The sequence below is a fragment of the Nelumbo lutea genome, chromosome 4 (assembly GCF_056320005.1).
Source record: "Nelumbo lutea isolate HS-2025 chromosome 4, American lotus-T2T, whole genome shotgun sequence".
Classification (NCBI taxonomy): Eukaryota; Viridiplantae; Streptophyta; class Magnoliopsida; order Proteales; family Nelumbonaceae; genus Nelumbo; species Nelumbo lutea.
In genome coordinates, this window is record NC_142687.1 from 29374834 (window position 1) to 29397075 (window position 22242).

The following is a 22242-nucleotide window of genomic DNA, read 5'->3' on the forward strand; positions in this document are numbered from 1 at the left end:
TCACATTCTGATAGTGATCAAGTTCTTTCCATATTGATGTCAAATCAGAATATTACATCGAGAGACTCCTCTCCCCCTGCTTGCAAGTAGAAGATTCAGCTTGTAGTTGATATATCTTGGCATAGTGTCTCTGTTCTGAATAAGTAGACTTCGCTTGTTCCCATATCTCACAAGCAGTTTCAGCCCACATAAAAGTCTTCCTTACTTGTGGCAGCATTGAAACCAAGAGCCAAGACATCACCATATTGTTCTCTTGGTTCCACCTATCATGCTCAGCACTTCCATACTTCGGTTCCTTTACTCTCCCATTGATGTATCCTATTCGCCCCCTAGCAGTGATGTAGAGTTTTATCCCCCTAGACCACTCAAGGTAATTCAGACCATCAAAGGGAATGACTACCATGGGAAAGCTCATATCCATTCCCCCACTCACTCCATTGTGGCTCCCTGAGATCTCTAAAGTAGCAGAATTCTCAGTCGACATGGTCAAGCAATTAATCAGTCCCAAACACCGGACTTAGGACCCCTCCTTACTCCACAACACAATGCTCCACTCAGTTCACACCCACACACTCGGGTTTACCAACCAGATTGAGCACAAATAGTACCAAATTCCAGACAAAAACTGAGGTAATATTTGGTAGATTTCAGACCTGTATAGTTTTAACAGTCCCCACCTACCAGAATTCCAAAATGTCTAACAGCCACTAATCAGCAGGAGAGATCCTTCTTACTTATAGTCAACTCAAACCATTGAGAAGACAGGTCATCCTTGACCTACAGTTGTCTTAACACATGAACAGGATCACACGATCCAAGAAAACTAGGGCTACACAGGTTCGACAGCATTCAGCCGCCCCAGATTCATAGGGTTTTCACTCGGCACATGACCAAGGAGAGTAAAGAAGAGAAAAATAGGGAGAACTGTACCAGTTGTAGCTATTCTGTAGTCCAGAATCAGATTTCTGTTCTGCTAGATTGATCGATCTTCTCTTGACAATAGGGTTGATCGATCTGTGCTTTCTTTTAATCAGCATTCTAGCTCTGACACCATCTTGACAGTGTGGCCGGCCAGAGATAAGAGGAAGAGGTGAGAAGAGAGAAGGTTTGCAATGTAGCAGTGATGGCGGCGCCAGTGTTTATTTTACTATATATAGGGCAACAGAAATAACAAGGGAAAAGACCCTTGTGCCCCTGAGTACAATAACAGACATAACAGAAATAAAAAAACGAAATAAAAAACACTTTAATTAGCCAAACAGACCCTAACATCTGCAACTAAGTTATTTTAACATTATTCTAACAGTTATTAACTTCAATGTTTTCAAAAATAATACTAATGTAACAAGTATTTAATAGAGCAACTTCATATCAAATTAGCAACTAAAGAAGGCTATAATTTTATATGATAAAAAATTAAGATAGAGATTAAAATAGAGAGTAAGTAAAAGAGGAAAAGAACAAGGGTGGAGCCACTATGATATTTAATGTAAGAGAGATAGAATAGAAAAAACAAAAGAAATAAAATTCTTTATCCTTCTTTCTTTTTCTCTTCTCAAAACCCTTGGATCTTTTAAATTTCAATATTAGATCTTCAAACAAAGCATTAATGACATATATAGTATATAATATAATGCATAAACACACATATTAGTAAGATGTGTCCATAGTAATTAACCCACCTTGTGATTTTTGTTACCTAGGCAAGTGCCTTGTTGCTATAAGTCAAGGCATTTAAGCAAGGCACTCAACAAAGGGCGCCTAGGCAATGCCTTGACAACCATGGAGCAACTGGGTACTTGGAAGTTTGACCATGTTAGTCTAGCTTGCAGCATAGGCAATTTTTTTAGCTCACAATTGTTAATGAAATTGATTAAATTTCCTCATATTAGCTATTATAAAAAATTAGGAAGAATTTATTTCATGGAAGAGATCAAGGTTTAAAGTATCGATACACCCGGTATGCACAAACAGGCATATCAGGTGTTTTGATACTTAATAACTTTTTTTCTTTTTTTTTTTTTCAAAATTGTTTCAGGTCGGTTTTAGGCATGCCAACCCCCTGAAAGTGCTCAAAATCCAAGACACTCCTTATTTGGTGTATCAGAGAGCTCCTGATACAATATGATATGCCTGATATTGGGCATATCATATCGAAATTTTGAATCTTGGAAGAGATGGGCTAATGCATACATGGTTAACATAGCCAACTCCAAATGGCCAATGATGATGAAGAATACACACACACAGTTGTACTCTTGTTTATGTAGCTTGCATCCTATAAGAACTAGTAATGAAAAACAATGAGAAGTTCAAATGGAAAGGCAACAAAAAAAGTATTGTACCTGTAAAGCCAACCCATAACCACCATTGGCTTCTTGCTCAAAATATAGTAGCTGGAAAAAATACATATTGCAGATACAAGTTTTAAAATCAATAATTAAAAAATAAATAAAGTTAAACAACAATATGTAAGAACCAGAACAATGGATGGAAACATGTGGACCAGGTGCTTTAATGAAAGCCCTTACCCAAAAATATTACCTTGAATTTGCTCTGTGCAGATGAAGTAACTCTAACTACAATCCCTGTCTGTGCTTGTTCTTCATTGATAGTTACACCAAAGAAATGGGCACATTGTTTGTCTACCTGCATTCAAAAGAAATAAGGCAAGTTTTCGAAAAAGATCAGCTATATACCAAAAATATAAGATAAACACCTTTCCGCTGACTGCTGTTCCAATGGGAAGAGGTCTAACTGTGACAGTTCCATTTAGAGCATCTTCAAGGACGTTAGCAGAAATTGTAGTCTTGATGGGGACGCCCAGCTTACTAAACAAATATAGAATCAGTGACTATATAAAAGCTTAAAGAAAAACAAAAGCTTCTGATCTTTAACCATGTGTCACCTAAATAGTGCTGCAAACATCGTATTGACAGTTCCCAGACTGGACAAGTCAATCTCCATATCCATGTTATCGTTTTCTATTGCCTGAGAAATAACAACATTAGAAGCCAAATCCATAAGAAGCATCAAAGAACTATAGTGATAAGTGATTAAATTAGAAATGTAGTGTGTACGTCAGAAAAATATCCAAAAGGATATGAAGTTATAATTGATACCAAAAAAAACAACCATACATAAAGCCATTATATTATAAATATCAAGAACACAAAACAGTATACTGTCAATCTGTCAACAGATAAGCACATACACAAACTGCTGTGAGAACTAAAGTGAAATTCAATTTACACCAACTCTTTTTTTTTTCCTTTTTTGACAAGAGGTAATAAAAAAGGTCATTACCCAATGTTGCTCCCAGAAGAGGTCATTATGAAAAATGTATTATATGCAAAAAAACAAATAAATAACATGAGAAGACACAGGGAATCTGGTACGTGTGACTAAAGTTTTTTCTAGATTGAAGGAATTTGTGGAACAGGGCCAAGTGATAAATTCAAGAGGTTGTATAAGAGGAAGAGGGTTAAACCAAAAGCAGGTCACACTTAAGGGGAAGGTGGATGGTTATACAGCCAAAGAAGTTAATGACCTTTCGATGATGGGGGAAGTTGATTCTTCTGAATTCTGAAGTGGTTTCTCAGGATTCAGCCTTATTTCCTGAAAGAAAAGATTCCAATAAGGAGGATGAGGGAACAGAGCCACAAAAGAGTGATGATGATTATCCTTCATCAAATGAGGCAGGTTGAGAAGAAGATTAAGCTGGAAAGAGAGGTACAAAAAGAGGTTTGAGTTAGTAAAGTTATGGGTCTTTCCTGTCTGGGCAGAGAAGATTTTGCTAGGAAATCTTTTTTGGAATTGGAGAGAGGAGAGGTTGGTATTTCATTGTGGGGGGGTGGGGGTGGAATTAACTCATTAAGTTCACCCTTGCAAACCTTCCTGTGTACTACATGTCAGTATTTAGGATGCCCAAAGAGATAGTGAGGAAAATTGAAACAATCATGAGGGATTTTCTTTGGGAGTCGGGGGAAAGAAAGAAGGATCATTTGATTAAGTGGGAGAAGGTGGTGAAATTAAAAGCAGAAGGGGGCTTGGGAATTGGTAATGTCAAGTTGAAAAATCTGGTTTTGCTTAGTAAATGGCTTTGGAGGTTCCTTTAAGAGGTTATAGCACAAAGTTGTTGCAAGCATTCATGGCATGTCAAGCAATGGATGTGATGCTGGTTGTCTCCATAGAGCTACTCTGTTTGTTCCTTGGAAGGCCATCCACGAGATTCTTCCTACTTTCCTTGATCATATCAGGTATGATTTGGCTTAAGGCCAGAAAGTTAGGTTTTGGAAGGATGTGTGGGTTGGGGATATATCCCTCTAGGTGAGAGCTTTCCTTCTATTTTTTCTCTTTCCAATCTTAAGGGTAGACCTATATCTGATTTCTTAGGCAAGCACCCTCATCCTTCAAGGCTGAACTAGAACTTAGGTTTTAACAGGAACCTTAGAGAATCTGAAATTATTAGTGTGTCTGAGTTGTAAGGCTTGCTGAATTCAGTGGTCCTGGGAGAAGGTGGCTTGGATTCTAGGGTTTGGGGCCTTAATCCTAATGGTTTGTTATCTTGTAAATCTTTTTTTTTTTAATTCCCTATTAGCCACCTCCCCTTCTCCTTCTTTCTCAGTCAAGGATATTTGGGGCTTTCCCATCCCCCCAAAAATCGGTGCTTTCTGTTGGGGAGTGTTTCATGGCTGTATTAATACCTTTGACTTGCTTCAAAGAAAAAGACCAACTTGGTGTTTGTCCCCCAGTTGGTGCTTCTTGTGTAAGTTAAATGGTGAGACTGCCTTTCATCTTTTAACCTCGTGTCCTTTTGTTAGCTTTATTTGGAATTGGTTTTCTTCTCTCTTTGAATACAGATGGTCTTCTCCTGACAATTTGGAAGGATTGTTTAGCACTACTGTTTTTAGCTGTACTAAAAGGAGAGGCAGGATTTTGGGGAGATGTACTAGAACAGTGTTGCTTTGAACAGTTTGGGAAGAAAGAAACTCAAGAATATATGAAGAAAGAGAAAAAAGCAAAGAAGCCTTGGTAGAAATAACTCTAAGAATGGCACATTGGGCAAATGTCTGAAACATTTTCAGATTTTGAGATTGAGGACTTTTCTAGGGCCCGGGGTGTTATTGCTGCCTCATCATCTAGAAGACAGAAATCTGTTGAGAAGTGGTCACCCCCAATATGTGGCTGGAAGAAATTGAATTTTGATGGGAGTTGTGTGGGCAATCCTGGCCCCTCAGGCATAGGGGGAATTGGTGGGTCATTAGGGATGAGAAAGGAAACATCATAGCTTTATACTCGAGACCTGCTGAACAAGGTGGTGTAGCTAGATCAGAGCTATTGGTTGCAGTATATGGGGTTGAGAAGGCTAAAGATTTGGGTATGGCATTTGAGGGTGACTCAAGAACTGTTGTGAACTGGCTGAAGAAGGGGGAGGGATGACATGGTATTTGAGGAATCCAGGCAATTTAAATGGCTCTCGAAGGACATGACAATCCGAGTTAAATGGGTTAGGAGAACTGCCAACAGTCCGGCAGATGGTCTAGCTAAGCATGGGGTACAAAAAACTAACCTGTATTGGGCTCAATTGTAATTCTTCGGTTGGGTCAGCTTTTCTAAAGCTGTGTTGTTTTCTTTTTTCACAACCTCTTTTTGTAACTCTGCCTTCTATTATTAATGAAATAATTTCTGTGTTGCTGATCAAAAAAAGGGTGGCCCAACCTCCTTTATTAGTAGAAATCAGTTACACTTGCCTATCAAAAAAAAAAAGAGGAGAGGTTGGTATTTGATAAGGGCTGTTAATTTTGGAGGCGGAATTGGTGGTGAAAAGGCAAAGTTTTGTCTTAGTAGGGAGAATAAGGGGTATTGGTAATCCTTCAACTGGGTGGTTTTTCTATGCAGTTCTTGGTTAAGCAGTCAAGAGGGTTGTTGAGATCTGGGTTGTTATGTTTTAAGGTGCTCTCATAAGGGGTGTTTGGCGGGGGTGTCTTTCTTCAGTGGCTTTGGGTGTTTTTGGTTTTTGTTGGGATCTTCTTTTCTTTGTTGGTTTGGTTTTGTTTGGGGTGATTTCTCATCACCTGGTGCTGTATGCTCCTTTCAATCTTAATAAATTTTCTTTTTTATTTACCTTCAAAAAAATAATGAATAAAAAGTATGAATATACCATGGGTGTTTTTGGTTTTTGTTGGGATCTTCTTTTCTTTGTTGTTTTGGTTTTGTTTGGGGTGATTTCTCATCACCTGGTGCTGTATGATACTTTCAATCTTAATAAATTTTCTTTTTTATTTACCTTAAAAAAATAATGAATAAAAAGTATGAATATACTATGCATGCATGGAAAGTATAACTGCACTGCTCATTTCTAGGCCATAAAAAGACACAACGATGGAAGACATGGAGCTTATGCTATACAAAAGAGACCAACCCCACACCAGGTGATGTAGGGCCTGCTGCACTAGTATCAATATGAAGTAGCACCCATTACTTTGACACCAAATTGATGTAGGACTATGTACTCTAAAACCAATTGATGTAGGAATGTTATAATCCAAGAGTGAGTGATTTTAAAGGAATTTCTTTGGGTGATCTTCAGAGGAATGTGGTGGAGATCCTTCAGTCATCTATGGGCTATATTAACAGGCATAGTCTTGTTCCAGCAGGTGAAGAGACTAATTTCAGCTTAAACCTAGATGGTAGTGCCCTAGGCAATCCTGGAGCTGCAGGGATTGGTGGTGTTTTGCGGAGGAAGGATGGAAGCATTTGCTGGGTCTTCAGTAGTCTAATTGGGATTGTTGATTCAACTAAAGCAAAGATCCTGGCAGCTCTCACAGGCCTCAGAATAACAAAAGAAAGGGATTTGTCTTCTCTAACCATTGTAGGTGATTCTGCTAATACTGTTAAGTGGTTAGGGGAGAAGGAAGAAGGCCCCTGGAGGTTGGTTCATTATTTACAAAGATTTATTGGGTTCCCAGAGAGTTAAAATCCATGGCAGATCAGTTGGCAAAGTTGGGTACCCACAGGGAAGCTTTATTTAGTGATAGAAATCTGCCTTGTAATCTCCAATTGTTGGTTTTTCTGTTGTACATCATCCCATGTACCTTTGACACTCTTTAATATAATCAGTTAATTTCTCTCAAAAAATAGCTGAGAACTGCATCTTCTCTGATAGGCCCCAACTATCCATTCGGGCCCACAACATGAGACCCAGGTCAAGACAAACATCAACCATGCCCAACACAAGAGAAACACCGGATCACCCATGCGCAACCTCCACTGAGTTTCGTTTACGTGAGGAGGCCACATCCCTCCAGTTAGTTAGCAGTCACAGTCTAGTCCATGTGCAGGAGAGACTGAAGAGAGAGTATAAATAATTGTAACCCCCCATCTATTTGAGGCATGAAATGAAATAATCCTTTAGTCTTCTACCGTCTCTCCCTTCTTCCTCTCTTCCTCTCTCTTGTCCATTTCAGGAGGGTGAGCTCCCTCGAACCAGCTCAGATTCTCAGAATTCAAAGTGATCCTATCATTCTCCTAGGCCGTGGAAATATAAAAAATTCAAAATAAGTACATAGTCATGGAATTTTTCAATGAGGTGGCCAGTGTTTTAAAAGCGCAAGGCGCAAGGCGAGGTGCGCACCTTTTTGAGGCAAGGCGCACAATTTAAAAAACAAAAAGATAAAAATTATAAAATTATAAAACATAATATTAATAAAAATATAAACTTAAGTTTTAAAATAAATGTTTTAAAAAACCTATTGTCTAAAATTAAAATACATAAATATAATATGTAAAGCATATTCGAATGAGAATTTAAAAATGAAATCAAACATATAAAACATTTTCAAGCATATAAAACCCACAATCTCTTTTTTTTTCTCAATTGCAACAAGTAGCTAATGTGACATATTATATTCCTAATTCTACGAGCTGCCTTTGTGCCACGCCCCTCGAGGGGCATGGCACGAGGGTCCGGGCTAAGGCGCAAGGCGCACCAGGCGTGCGCCTTTTGAATGGGCTGCGCCTAGGACCTGGGTGAGGCGCCTACCCTAAAATGCACCTCACTTGAGCGCCTATGCACGCCTTTTAAATCACTGGAGGTGGCAATTTAATTCAAAGGCATTTTGAGCAGGTTTTTCACAAAAACTAAATAAATAAGTAAATCTCTTTGTAAGATAAAGCACCAAAGTTCTAGAAATTAGTTTTTAGGTTGAATTTTAGAACCAAATTTTGTAAGATGGAAGATAATGAAGGCCTATGACAGTGAACTGATATGAGGGCATTCAGGGATGATTTGGCACAAAAAGATAGAAGCTCATCTAATATAAACCTGAGAAGAAGCACATATGGATCAATTTTAGTTGTTATTTTTATAGGAAACGATAACTTTAATTAAATTTGGATAATCTTTGATGGATACATAGGTTCAATCACTTATACTAGGAATTCCAACCCCCCTCCAAAAAGGTTTACTATTACAATTCAACCCAGAATAATTCTCCCGTGTTCGTCCCTCATTTGGCTGAGAGTCAGCAAAACCATCTGCTGACCTTCTAACCCATCTAATCAACACTCCAATCTCTCTTGAAAAGCTTGTAATTTCCCTCAAACTCTGCTTGTGAGTTTGGTTGCAGCCACCCTATCACCGATTTCAAGCCCCCTACCACTTCAATTTGTTGAACATCCAACTGTTTTACCAATCTCGGCCCTTGACAGAGAGCTAATACTTCAGCCCTTAGGGAGAACCCAGAACTGAATAATCTTTTCTGGTGAAAATTATGGAGATGTTGAATTTTTTTTCTGGTGAAAATTTCTTATGTTGTTGACAATTGTAATAGCTACTTATAAAATTAGAGGGAATATAAAGGGAGAACCCAGGATCACTCAATGGAGACCTAAGTCACAAAAGGGTTTATAGGAATCACTTGCCATAAGCACAATATTCAAAATTAAAAAGTTTTGGCTAATTAAATGGCATTCACTTTTAGATGGAGTGCAGAAAGCAAAGGAGTTAAATAACAATAAGTTGATCAAAGAAGTGGTGGGGTGGTTGCAGAATAGAAAGGAAACTCTATGGATCTACAGAAATGAAATGAAAAAGTTGAAATGTTTATCGAGGGGTATGCAAGTGCAAGTTCAGTGGATTCAAAGATCACCAAACAGGCATGGCTGTACTTCAGCAAAACAAGGGGGCACTTAGGGAGCCTTTATTTGGGGCAGTGTTGTAATTTGCTACCATTATAAAAAAGGGGGAGATAGCTTTTATGCTCTCAACACTTTGTATATTTAATTTTAATGAATGAATGAATCTTGTTGCCTATCAAATATATTGTATATCATCATCATCATCATCATCCATGCCTTATCCCAGCTAATATGGAGTCAGCTACATGAATCACTTCTTCTAACTAGTGCAGTTGGTGTTCTTCTATGCATGTGCCCAAACCATCTTAGTATACTCTTTTATCACCTATTGGATCTACTTTACAGATAACTTCATTCCTAATACTATCCTTTCTAGTTTTTCCACTCATCCATCTTGGCGTTCGCATTTCTGCCACATTCATTTTCTGGACATGTCTCTTGGCTGCCCAGCACTCTGCTCCATACAACATAGCTTGCCTCACAACCGTTTTATAGAATTTTCATTTTAATCTAAGTGGTATTTGCCTATCACATAAAAGTCCAGATGCACCCCCTCCATTTTTCCAATTCTGCTCTCATTCTTTGGATGACATCCTCCTCAATCTCTCCCTTCTTATGAATTATTAAACCAAGGTATCAGAAATGGTCACATTGAGTTATCTCTTGGTTTCCATCCTAAGTGCATCTTGATTTACACTATTATTACTATATTTACATGTCATATACTCTGTTTTAATCCTACTTATTTTAAAACCTCTCGTTTCTAGGGCATTTGTCCATAAGATTAACTTTGCATTTAATGCTTCATTAGTTTCATCATTAAAACAATCTCATCAACAAACAGCATGCACCATGGAACTTCCTCCTGAATATGTTTAGTGAATTCATCTAGGATCAATGCAAATATATAAGGGCTAAGTGTTGAACCCTGGTGAAGACCCATAGTAACTTTAAAATCTGAAGTCTCTCCCACTGGTGTTGTAACATTGGTTGTTGCCCCCTCATACATATTCTTAATTAGGCCTATATACCTTTTTTGAACCCCTTTCTTTTCCAAAACCCATCATATTATCTCTCTAAGAAATCTATCATACGCCTTTTCTAGATCAATGAACATCACATAAAGACCTTTCTTCTTCTCTCTGAACTTCTCTATCAATCATATCAAAAGAAATATAGCTTTCATGGTTGATCTTCCTGGCATAAAGCCAAATTGGTTCTCTAATACACTTGTTTGAAGTCATAATCTTTGTTCAATTTTTTTTCTTTTTTTGATGAATGAAGATAATTTTATTAATCCAGAAATTAAGGCAATACAGGAAACCCATGAAGAGGCATGAGCTGTTACCTCTTCTAACAGAGTATTACATCAAGTTAAAAACAGGAATAAACAGAATAAAATTACAGAGCAGCCCAAAATAAATGTTCCCTTGAAGCCCCTTGCTTAGCTAACCCATCCACTAAAATATTTGCTGATCTTCCCACCCAAAGAGAGGTAACAGTCATGTTTCTTGTGAGTCAATTGACTTTCCTCAATAAGTCTCTGTGTCGCCACATAGCTGAAGCTGGATCTTTGTTCAATTATTCTCTCCCAAAGTTTCATAGTGCGGTTCATAAGTTTAATCCCCCAACGGTTATTACAACTTTGTATATTTCCTTTATTCTTAAATATAGGCACCATGTTGCCATTTCTCCAATCAGTAGGTATCCTCTTTTCTTTCACTATCTTATTAAATAGCTTGGTTAGCCATAACAAGCCTACCTCTCATATCTTTCCATACTTCTATTGGAATCACATCAAGTCCTAACACCTTTCCCTTTTTCATCTTCTTTAGTGCCTCTTTTACTTTAATAGGTCTAACTCTATGAAGGTACATATTATTTTCAACACTACTAGTATTGCTACACTTTTCTTCCATCAGCATCCTCTCCTTACTGTTCATTTAATAATTTTCAAAATATTTTTTCCATCTTTTTTTGATTTCCTCATCTTTTACCAAGATTCTTCGATCTTCATCTTTAATGCACCTAACATGGTTTATATCTTTGTATTCAGGTCCTACAAGTGTGGAGACTCTATAAGGGCCAAATTACTTGCTGTTGTGCAAGGAATCAGCTAGCAAACCAGCTAGGAATAGAGCATCTAATTATTGAAGGGAACTCCCAAGTGATAGTGGGTTGATTGCAAGATCCGGACTCTGTGATCTGGGGATTTAGAGATCTTCTCAAAAATGTTAAATGGCTAACAAGGAATATGACAATTAGAGTTCACTGGCTAGGCAGATCAACAAATTCAATGGTTGATTCACTTGCAAAACAGGGGGTTTCTCGGGCTACTTTATTTTGGGCTTCTGTGTAATTTCTTTTGAACTTATAATTCTGTTACTAGTTTTAAAGGAAAGGTCACTATTGATATGTAAATTTTTTGGCCCAAGAAATGAAGTGAATAGGGTCCACACCAACCACGTAGAGGATTGAATATTGAGACAAAGCCCACCATTCAGGGCAATTAGAAAGATTTTCTTAAACTCTCAAATCAATTAGAGAGATTTTCTCTAATCAATTTTAGTGGGGCCCAATTGATTAGCAATAATGCCTAATTAGCAATTTGGTTGAAAGGAAGATATGGTAGGCTGACTCAAGGAGGATTAGCTTAACCCAATTAATAGATTTCCTTTTATATGTGGGGTCTGGTCACTTGCCAAGTGGCACCTTTACAAACCCTTCCAATCAATCTTATACAAAGATCACTATGGTCCCCTTAATTAGAGATCTCGAGCCAGCAAACCTGCCAAAATAATACAAATCTTTAGGATGTCATTCAAATCAATCTTGTGGGGCCTCCATTTAAATGGTAATCATTACCTATAATAGCATCAAAATTATTGTCAAATGAAGAAGGAAACATAGTTGCCGAATATGGTTCCTTTCATTTTCAAATCTTTGGGGCGGGTTTTTCAAATGTACCCATCCACTATAAAATGGAGAGGAGAGCAAGCAGATTTGGGGGCTCTCTGAAAGGTGATGAGGAAAAGCTTCTCTGATAGAAAAGAAAAGAAAAAAAAAAGGAGAAAGAGTTTCAAAGCCTGCATGTTGCTGCTTTCAATCATTTTGATAGAAATGAAGTTTTAAGATCAATGGTGCTAGTTGCATGCATGTTGGGAAGCATGCCTAACTGAAGAGGTTTTTCTCCCCTCGGCTCCCCCTTCAACTACCCAATTCCTCTCCAATTGCTTCCATTGCTTTTGACAAAGAAGAAGAAGAAACGGGCCACATCAAGATCAAGGGGAGAAAAATCAGAATTTTGACTCCTCAACAATTGAAGCTTCAAAACCATTACAGCTCCGTACAACGTTGGCAAAAGGATTCCAGCCTTTGAGTTGTTGTAAACAAAAGTTCCATCAAATCACTACAACCAAAAAAAAAAGAAAGAAAATTATCCTATCTTGTGCACGTACAATTGATCGTTGCAAGTTCTTTCTACAACTATGAGTTGTCAAGATTTTCGGATTGTGTCCATGACAAGCTACAAGTACAAGTTCGGGTTGTGTCCAGGACAAGAGAATCAGAGGGTTTTCTTTGCAAAAAAGCAAAAAGAAAGTTTGTATCCCACTTGCATTTCTGCAAAAAATAAATAAATAAATTTCTTTGAATTTGTCTGCATTTTTTTGTGCCCCAAATTTAGCACGAAATTTGGGTCGACAAATTTCTGGCGCGCCTGGTGGGACCTCTCTTTCCTCTCATCTCTCAAGTCAGCACATCAGGTTTGTTTTCGCAGAACTACTGCCATCAAGATCTGATCTGATTGCAGAACTTTTAGCTAGTTGTTCCCAATTTCTCCTTATGTCATCGAAAATGTAGGTGGAAAACAGATCCAAGGATTTTACCCAACTTATGGCCCTACATAAGATACTTTCTAACACACATGTTTGATCCCTCTCCTTGTCATTAAAGATTCATTCACTTTCTTTTTAACTTCCTTTCTTACGATTTTATATTTTTCCCAGTTTTCTACATTTCTAGCTTTTTGTCATTCTTTGTATCATACTCATTTTAATTTAATTATATTTTGAACCTCTTCATTCCACCACCAAGTTTCTTTAGTACTTTGCCACTTCCTCTTGCTCTTTGAAGGTGATATATAGTTGCATTCAGCTCATGTTTCTCACATAATTAATGAATTTTTTTCTGTGTTGCTGATCAAAAAAAATATCATTGAGATAAATCCATTGTGTACTTTCATTTAATGATCACATTTCACTGGACATGTTTAGCTTAACAGATTGGTAATCTCATTGAGATAAAACTGATCACAATTCACTAGACATGTGAACAGAATGGCCTTGAGATTTCACAAGCATGTCATGCTTCCCATATTTTTTCTTTCCTTTTATTAATAAAAATGAAGGGGGGAAAAGGCAAAGTAACAAATTTGAAGTCCCTTTCTTATGGTGGATATTAACAAAGATTTCAAGGCCTTATAACAGTCTTTTGTTTAACCTTTAACATATTAGAAGGCAATGAAGCATGATTTTTACTTAATTAAAAATGTATGAGTTGGTTTTATGAGATTATTAGTTAGAGAAATGATTTCTTAGAAATAGGGCCATGCCAAACATCACTCTGATTCTTAGAAACGAGAATCAGGGTTTTGTACCAAACATGTAAAAAGATTTTTAGAATCAAGAAACTCTAGAATCCGTTCTTTTCTGGATAAATTCTAAGGACGAGAAATTCTAAAATTGATGCAAACAGGGCCTTAGAGATCTGCCCCATTTCCCAATAATTGAAGTTTATCCGGAAGGAAGAAACCCAAACAAGCTAGCCACTTACATTGTCAAAAGAGTCAGCAACCGTGGCATTTTTGTTATGCCAATCCTATACAAGTCAGGAAATAAGTTTTTCAAGGATGAATCATCACAACATAGGTCTCCCAAAACCTGATTTTTGAGCCATCACCCACATTATACCTTACCCCTTTGGTAAAATGGGGGAAAGCCTTGCAGATTCATCTCCAGAGATTCCAGCCATAAGAAGAGTTGGGGACATTTGCATCCCAACCATTACTTTTTTTTTTTTTTGATAATTATCCCAACCATTACTTTGAAGGCCATACTTATCCACAATGAGCTTCCTCCAAAGGCAATATTCTCCAGATACACTAAAAAATGGTTAACTCCAAACTCTCAAATTTTCTGCATCTATTTCTACTTCATACTTGTATGTTCTTTCTTTTTGGGGAATTTTTATACTCCAAAATCTAAATAAAAATTGCAAATAGACCATGTGAATGTTCTAATTGAAGAAGAACTATGTGAAAACTACTTATCTTAGGGGCTGTTTGGTATAGAAGTACTTATAATATTCATTAGTTTATTTTTTTAATGCAGTTGCATTATTGAATTACTATTATTTGCAATAAGGGACCATAACTTGGTGTAATGGTAAAATCTCGGGAAGGTGATAAGACATCACCCAAGAGGAAGAAAAATAAAACTACAACTAACACCCAACTACACCACAACAGCCCAAAGAATAACCTCACCACCCCCGCCCACCTTTCCACATCCCGAACTACCAATACTCCCTCTTGACTCTGCCACTTCACTCACTTGATCAATTTGAGACAAGTCATTGATAATCTTAACCCTGGAAAGCTGGCCATATCTGGCACAATCTTCTTACCGTCAACAAACTTCTAACCTTAGCTAGTGCCCCTCTTCTATTATACAATCTCTTAAATTTGTTGCTAGGACCCACCCTGACAATGCCTTCTTTTAGGTGGTAGAAAACCTTGGTTACGTGGATGATATGTGACTTATTTGTAACTTTTAACTTCTTCAAAGTCACAACAACATCATTAGCATCAACAGTCTTAAACTCAACCTTCCTACGACCAATGTCTTTGTCTAATCTTCCAACTACCACTTCAGAAAATAAGACATTGTTTTCTTCACCATCGACTTCCTCAGAAGAAACCCCCAACTCTGTTTCCTATATTACAGAAGCAGACTTTACGTCCTTACCTCGTTTGAGGACACCACGACACCACATTATCATCATGACTACGTGGATCATTTGCCACCTCCTTTGCAACATCCACCACAGCATTGGTCAGGTCCGCCCCAACCCATCTTCCACCCCACTTGTACAACCACTTGTGAATCCTGTACCAGCACCCCCACTGTCAAAACATACCTCCACCCTAGGACTCCCCTATCGCTCTTTTTCTCTTTCCACCACTTCAGGAGGTTCATCCACGTCTCTCCTCAAGACTGTCACTACCTTCTCAGCAACCATGCTTCCATCAGTTTCAGCATCCCCAACAACAGCACCCCCACTTGTACAACCACTTGTCAATCCTGTACCAGCACCCTCACTGTCATAACGCACCTCCACCCTAAGGACTCCCCTATCGCTCTTTTCTCTTTCCACCGCTTCAGGAGGTTCATCCACGTCTCTCCTCGAGACTGTCACTACCTTCTCAGCAACCATGCCTCCATCAGTCTCAGTGTCCCCAACAACAGCACCCAACAATTCTGCAACAACATCTAACCTTCTCAGCATAGAGAGAGTCAGACCCCCTCCTTTCTTAGAAACATTCAAGCTTAGCTCTTCAAATATTCTGTTAAGGTATGAGTTCCCAAAGCTTTCCTTACTGCTTCAACACTAGCCCTCTTTGGTCATCCCTTTCTCCTTTCTAAGCTCTCAATTGACATCAAGTCACTCTTCAATGCTGCCGTTAGTGACCTTAATTGCATGACTCAGACCATTTCATTTCTTAGCCTCAGATTAATGTCACCTATTGGTTCTACCCTGTGTTCTCATGAATAATAATTTCTATTCTATCCCCTTAGCTTTTCCACTTAATCATGACATCAGCCATGAACATGCATTGAATTTCTTATCTCTTGATTGTTCAACATGCTGCACAGGAAGGCATGACTTGTTTTCTGGATCTTCCAAAATTTTAGCTTTTCTGGTAAGTTTACTACCAATTGAAATAAATTAACACTACAATTACTGACAACAAAATGGAAATCATGGAAATGTCAGGGGAAGGAGAAAAGTTCCACCTCAAACCCATCAGTATCATATTGCCTTCTTTTCTCTGGATCAGATAATATACCGTAAGAATATGCCACCTCTTTGAAGAGTTCTGAGGCTTCAGGGTTGCTTGCATTTTTGTCAGGATGGTACCTGCTCATAATTTCAAAATAAATAGATAACATGTATTTAAAATGGGTTGAAAATAAAAAATATATTTAAGAAAAGAAAATCTTTCTTCATAGTTCAGCCTACTAATTAAGTAAACAAGAGTGCGATGTACAGGAAGAATGAAACAAGAACAAGCAGCACACGAACAATGGAATGAAGAGTGTCAAACTGTCAATGCACTCTCACCATGGAGAATGTGATCCGTAAGTAACAGATGCAAAACAACAAAAGCAAGAACAGAGCACACGCAAGAATTATCTGACTCATCGAAATATTCTGTGCTATTCTATGAATTTTCATATAATTTTATGTTCCCCTTATGGGACTGAGTAGTAGATCTCATGTGAACGTCATAACGTGGCTAGTTTCATAAGTAGCGTCACACTGACAACCCCGTCAAATTGACAAACCCCATTCCAGCCAACCACTGGAAATTGCACATCGTTCTACTTCGAACACAATTTTACCATTTTCGAGGTCCACGGGGAATGAACTGCTCCTATTTGCACATAGGCAGTGTTCTAAGACACTACCAATTGTTCAAATCAGTTGCATAAAGTAACATCCATAATACATTGATTGTAACAGCATCCAAAGTTTTGTATTTTCTCCCTAAGAAAACTGCCACAGCTGGGATTAAGCTCATGGCTCGACTTGAATGCACACCCGTTTAGCATCCACATAAGTCTTGAGTTCAACTTTATGCCCATATATTATAGCTCGGGCACAAAATCTGATATTTACCCAAAAAAAAAAAAATCAGAAGAGCAAAGAAGGGCAAAGAGAACTCACTTGAGAGCAAGCTTTCTATACGCAGTCTTAATCTCCTGATCCGACGCATCCCTTGATACATTCAAGACCTCGTAAGGGTCCCGACGAACAGCTGGCGCCGAAGGACCTTGAATCTTCGAACTCATCCCCGAATCTACAACCAAATCATTCCAAAATTAAAACATAAGCCATCAAAACCAGACCAAAATAACGGCAACAATCCAAAGAAACCATAACAATTAGGACCTAAAACAGCTCCTCTTCTGAAAAAATTAAAGAAGACTAAACACGAAAAATAAAAAAAAAAGACACAGCGAGTTCCAATCCTCTGATCACACGTTCGAGTGGCTCTAACCTCTAAAACAATAAAAACTAGGGTTCTAGTTCGTAGTGTGATTTACCTAAGAACTAGACGGTGGTGGTGGAGAAAGAAACGATGGACGGAGAAGACAGAAAAGACCTCCTCCGTAACCAAACCTTGTATGTTTTCCCGGCTTTTCACCTGCAAGAAATGAATCTTTTTTCGTACCAAAAACATTAGAAAATAAATTAAAAAAATAACTTTTTTCTGAAATTACAACGTCTGCCAATTTGTTCATACTTCATAGACGAGCTGGCATCCTTCTTGCCGTATTGCGTATATTTCCTGTTTCCATGTCAAGTCGCAAAAGCGTGAAATTATTTCCAAGGGGAACTTTTAGAAATTCTGTTCTGGCCTTCTGGAAATTAAAATTTCATTGCAAAAAATAACTTTTCCCTTTCTGTGAGAAGAGAATTGAGATTATAAAAAATACTTTGACAGTTGTATCTACTGTTTAGTAATGGGTGAAGGGGAAAAGGGGAAAGGGGAAAAATATTATATTTTCTGTGGCATCAAAAGACACAAAGGTTCAATAACCCACAGACCCACTTGCGTTGCGGCCTGCGGGTTGATCTGTATCGAGCGGCTCACCACAGTGTTTCCGACCGGTGATGGACCAAAGTTCAATCACGTTTACCGTGGCCTGGCCTGACCCAAGTTTGTTTGGCCGAAGATGTTTATATAGTCATAGAGAGAACCAAATAATTCTGGGCTGGTTGGAATAGATACTTGGGCTCGAATTCCGCCTTCACCCGGGCAGGGGGGTTTGACTAATGGGTTTTGAGGATGGGCCCTGTTGTGTGGTCCATGAAAGCAAACTAACAAATAGATGTATATTGGTCACAAAAACCTGTTAGATTATGGATGATGATGTTAGATTAAAAGTTTTGTTTATTTATTCCTATATGAAAAAAGTGTCTAAACTTAAGATTCCTAAGTAATTAAACATTGGCCACATCATCCCCTACGTAACAGAAATAGTTTTGGTTATGTAATGTTCCTACTTGACGTATCTAGTATATGGGAGTATTGGATTTGTTCTTTAGAGCATGCCTCACACCAACCTCACAATGCATTGCAGCCATGCATTGGAACATATTCTATACATGATGTTATCATTCAATCTCAATGCATAAATACTATACACTGCAAGGATGATGTGAGGTGTGCTGTGTGAGAAACATATTGGAACTTGTTTTTGCTAGTCAAATAAGTTAGGAGGTGTTTTACAATATGGTTCTTTTTGTTTTTGAAAATAAAAAATTGCCCTCTTAGCAAAAACAATATAATTTTATTGGTGTATTATTATTATTATTATTTTTTTTTTGTTGTTCTTCAAATCAAAACTAACCACATAGTCGAGCATTCTCTTATTGACCCTTCCTAAATACCAAAAGATCGTAGGGGATGCTTAGTATCCTTATGTTACTAGTAAACGTGTAGTTATATTTACATGCGACAATATCTCTAAGACAAAACTATTTATAATTCATGGGCAGTTTCTAAATGGCTATAACTTATAAGTGAGTAGTTTCTAAACAATTATGAGTGGGCAGTTTCTGAAATGAGAGTAAAGGACATATATGCCCTCTTTATGCCCGTTGTGTGCTTAGACAAAAAAGATAGAAAATGTCCAATAAAAAATCCAGAAAAAAAAAAGAATTCACTCTTTTATAGGTACTTTTGGTATAAATATAGATATCTCGATTGCATTTGTATTTGATTTATGCATTAGAAATTGGGAGAAAACGGACTGGGCATAAATTACAATGCAACGATTATTTATTGTTTTATTATAATACCATTTGACACCACTTTTAAGTGCGGCATATGCAAAAATAGCTTTATCTCAAAATGATGTTTCCACTAAAAATGAATTTTATATAACCAAGATAAGATAAAATATAAAATGTTTGTACTTAATAACCGATCGAAACGTGATAATAATTTGGCGAAGCCTAATTGCTTCCCACTAACTGTCACTAAAAAAGAATCACAAGGATATACAACACCATGATATATACCAAACATACACTACTTATATGTGGCAAGCATTAATTTAGGCGTTATTTAGATAGATTTCCATTTTTGTATTTTTAATAATATTCAAGTATAAAGTACATAAAATGTTTTTAATTTGGTAATTTTACTTTGAAAGCCGTTTGAGTAGTGATTACGTGACCACCCATTCGCACGAAAATGGAAGTATTATTTCATCAAAAGCACTTTTTGAGGTTTTGGTACTTTTAAAAAGTGTGAAAGCATAAGCATAAAGTATACAATAAGGTTCAAAGTATCAACGCAAGTCGATACGCCAGTAGGGCATATCGGCCTGTACTGGTACTTTTTTTAGTTTTTATTTATTTTTTCTTCAAAACTGGTTTAAAGGGGTCGGTTTAAGGCCTGATTACCCTCTAAACCAGTGTCTACCCCGATACAACCCCTAGAGGGGCGTATTGAAAAGCTATCAATACTTTGAACCTTGGTATACAATACAAACACTATATGTACTTTTACACTTTCAAAAGTATGAAAATATTTTATAAAAGTCTATCCAAACAGGGCCTTAGAGTTCAAAAATGTTTTTTTTTTTCCAAGTCATTGATCCATTTTTTATTTATGGAAAAATTCAAACTTGGAACATCTTGTCATGTGTCAAAAATTCAAAATAAGCCATGTTTATAGATAAAATTTATATTAAATAAGATAGTAGACCTGTTCATGGGTCGGGTAGCCCGACGGGCCAGCCCGGCCCCCGGACGGGCTGAACATGCATTTTAGCCTGTGGGTTTGACCTCGGGCCTAAAAGCCCGAGCCCGACTATTTTACGGGCCAAGCTCGAGATTTGTTAAAAAAGCTTGGCCCGAGCCCGGCTTGGCCCAGCCCGACTTTTATATAAGTTAAACCCTAAATTCCTAAATTGCCTAACCCTAACCCTAAATTCTTAAAATGTATCTTTTCATTCTCCTTTCTCACTCTCACTCTCAAAAGCAATTCACATTTTTCCCTATCAACTCTCAGAACCAATGAACCCAATTGCACCTACGAACTCAGGCGTCTCTCTCTCTCTCTCTCTCTCTCTCTCTCTCTCTCTCCCCCCAAACCGACACCGTTTTCATCTTCTTTCATCTCATTCTCAGTTCTCTCTCTTCTTAGAACTATGTCCTCTATCTTTTCAGTTATCTCTCTAGTCGATGCCACCAGAACCCAAGCATACCATTTTCATTATGCGAACTCAAGCACCGGCGGTTGGCGCCACCAGATCTAGATCGTCTCTCTCTCCAACAATGAGCTCTCTTTCTCTCTCTCTCTCTCTCTATCCAGCACTGTTGCTATCTTCTATCTTCTCACTTTCTCAGTTTCTATTTTCACTCTCAGACTCCTAGGTCGGGCATCGGGCTTCAGGCTTTTTACGAGGATTGGGCTCAAGCTCAGGCCTAAAAAATTTATATTAATGAAGAGCAAAAGCCCGGCCCGACCCATAAACATGTCTATGTCTATAAGATAGTATCAATACAAATTTTTTCAACAATATACAAGGTGGAGCATATGGCTCATAACTTGATATGGAATATCGCGCTGATATGTAGTCAATTCAATGGGACGTCTCCCTAGGACAATCTATTTGGCTTATGTAGAGAAGTCATTGTTTAACCCAACTAATGAACTTGTTTCTTACCACGTACAATAGGTTGCAAAAGGCAACTATTACCTCCTTTTTTAATTTTTTTTAGGATTGTCCTTCCAATTCAGTAGTATAATTATTGAACCACCTTTATATCTTTGTCCATAAAATAAATAATTAATATATTACATATCACCTTATATGCTACATTAATGAAATTCCTGATTAAGTTTGTATTACAGTTATGTATTCAAAATAAATGTTATATTTGTTATTTTATAACATTTTCACATATTCCTAGTTTTTTCTTTAAACTCCATTTTCCATAACTTCATACTTCGTTGTGATTTAACTATTATGTTATTAAAAAATAACAAAAAAATGATTTACTGAATCCGGCATGTATTTCATTTGAAGGGTTTAACTAATTGAGTGGTAGATGCATGAGGATAGAGAGAGGAGATCATGGTGAGAGAATGTTTTCGCATGGTCATTTATATCTATCTATCTAGTTCTCTATCTATCTATCTATCTATCTATCTATCTATCTATATATATATATATATATATATTAAATTTGGTACTATCATGTTAGCAGTTCTTTTCTTGATTCAAATCCCTCTTCCTAATTTTTTATTTTTTTGATTTTTTTGATTTTTTAATTTCACATAATTACCCATTAAATCAATAAGAAAATCACAAATGTTTAATTATTTCTAACAACCATAAAGAAATAGGGATTTGCTTTTCTAATGTTTAGCCAATTGGCACCACTTTTTCCCACTTCCTCCTAAATTGTCTCCAATTCCTATTTATCTCCTAAATTACCTCTTACTCCTATTTATCTCTGAAGTTATCTCTAATTTAGTAGAGAGATTCTCTCCTAAACTATCTCTAATTCTTATTTATCCTCTTCCCTACTTTTTATCTATATCTATCTAAAGAAAGTTTCAATTGAAAAAAAATTCAGAACTATTTAAATGTTATGACAAAATTATATATTAAATTTAAAATATTTATTCAAAACACAAAAAATTAATAGATTTAATAATATTCAAATTATTAATAGTTCAATATTGTTACAAATTTTATCATGAAATTATGTAGTAACAATATAAATTATAAT

General features: G+C 37.1%; 1 protein-coding gene across 8 annotated transcripts in view; it reads right to left on the bottom strand.

Annotated features, from left to right (window-relative positions):
* Nucleotides 1-17999, bottom strand: part of LOC148854887 (chaperone protein dnaJ 15-like) — a 30228-nt gene extending 12229 nt beyond the window's left edge. For 2 of the 8 annotated variants that reach the window (XM_088984425.1, XM_088984424.1), the window contains exons 1-8: nt 17732-17916; nt 17532-17647; nt 17152-17284; nt 16271-16341; nt 2909-2991; nt 2720-2831; nt 2545-2649; nt 2346-2396 (exon numbers count right to left, since the gene is read on the bottom strand). In XM_088984425.1, coding sequence (XP_088840551.1) covers nt 2346-2396; nt 2545-2649; nt 2720-2831; nt 2909-2991; nt 16271-16341; nt 17152-17212 — 483 coding nt within the window. In that variant the 5' untranslated portion in view covers nt 17213-17284; nt 17532-17647; nt 17732-17916. Of the gene's footprint in view, nt 1-2345; nt 2397-2544; nt 2650-2719; nt 2832-2908; nt 2992-16217; nt 16342-17151; nt 17285-17531; nt 17648-17708 lie in introns of all 8 variants that reach the window. The other 6 variants (XM_088984423.1, XM_088984420.1, XM_088984419.1 and 3 more) reach the window with 5 other exon arrangements.
* Nucleotides 18000-22242: the final 4243 nt, after the last annotated feature.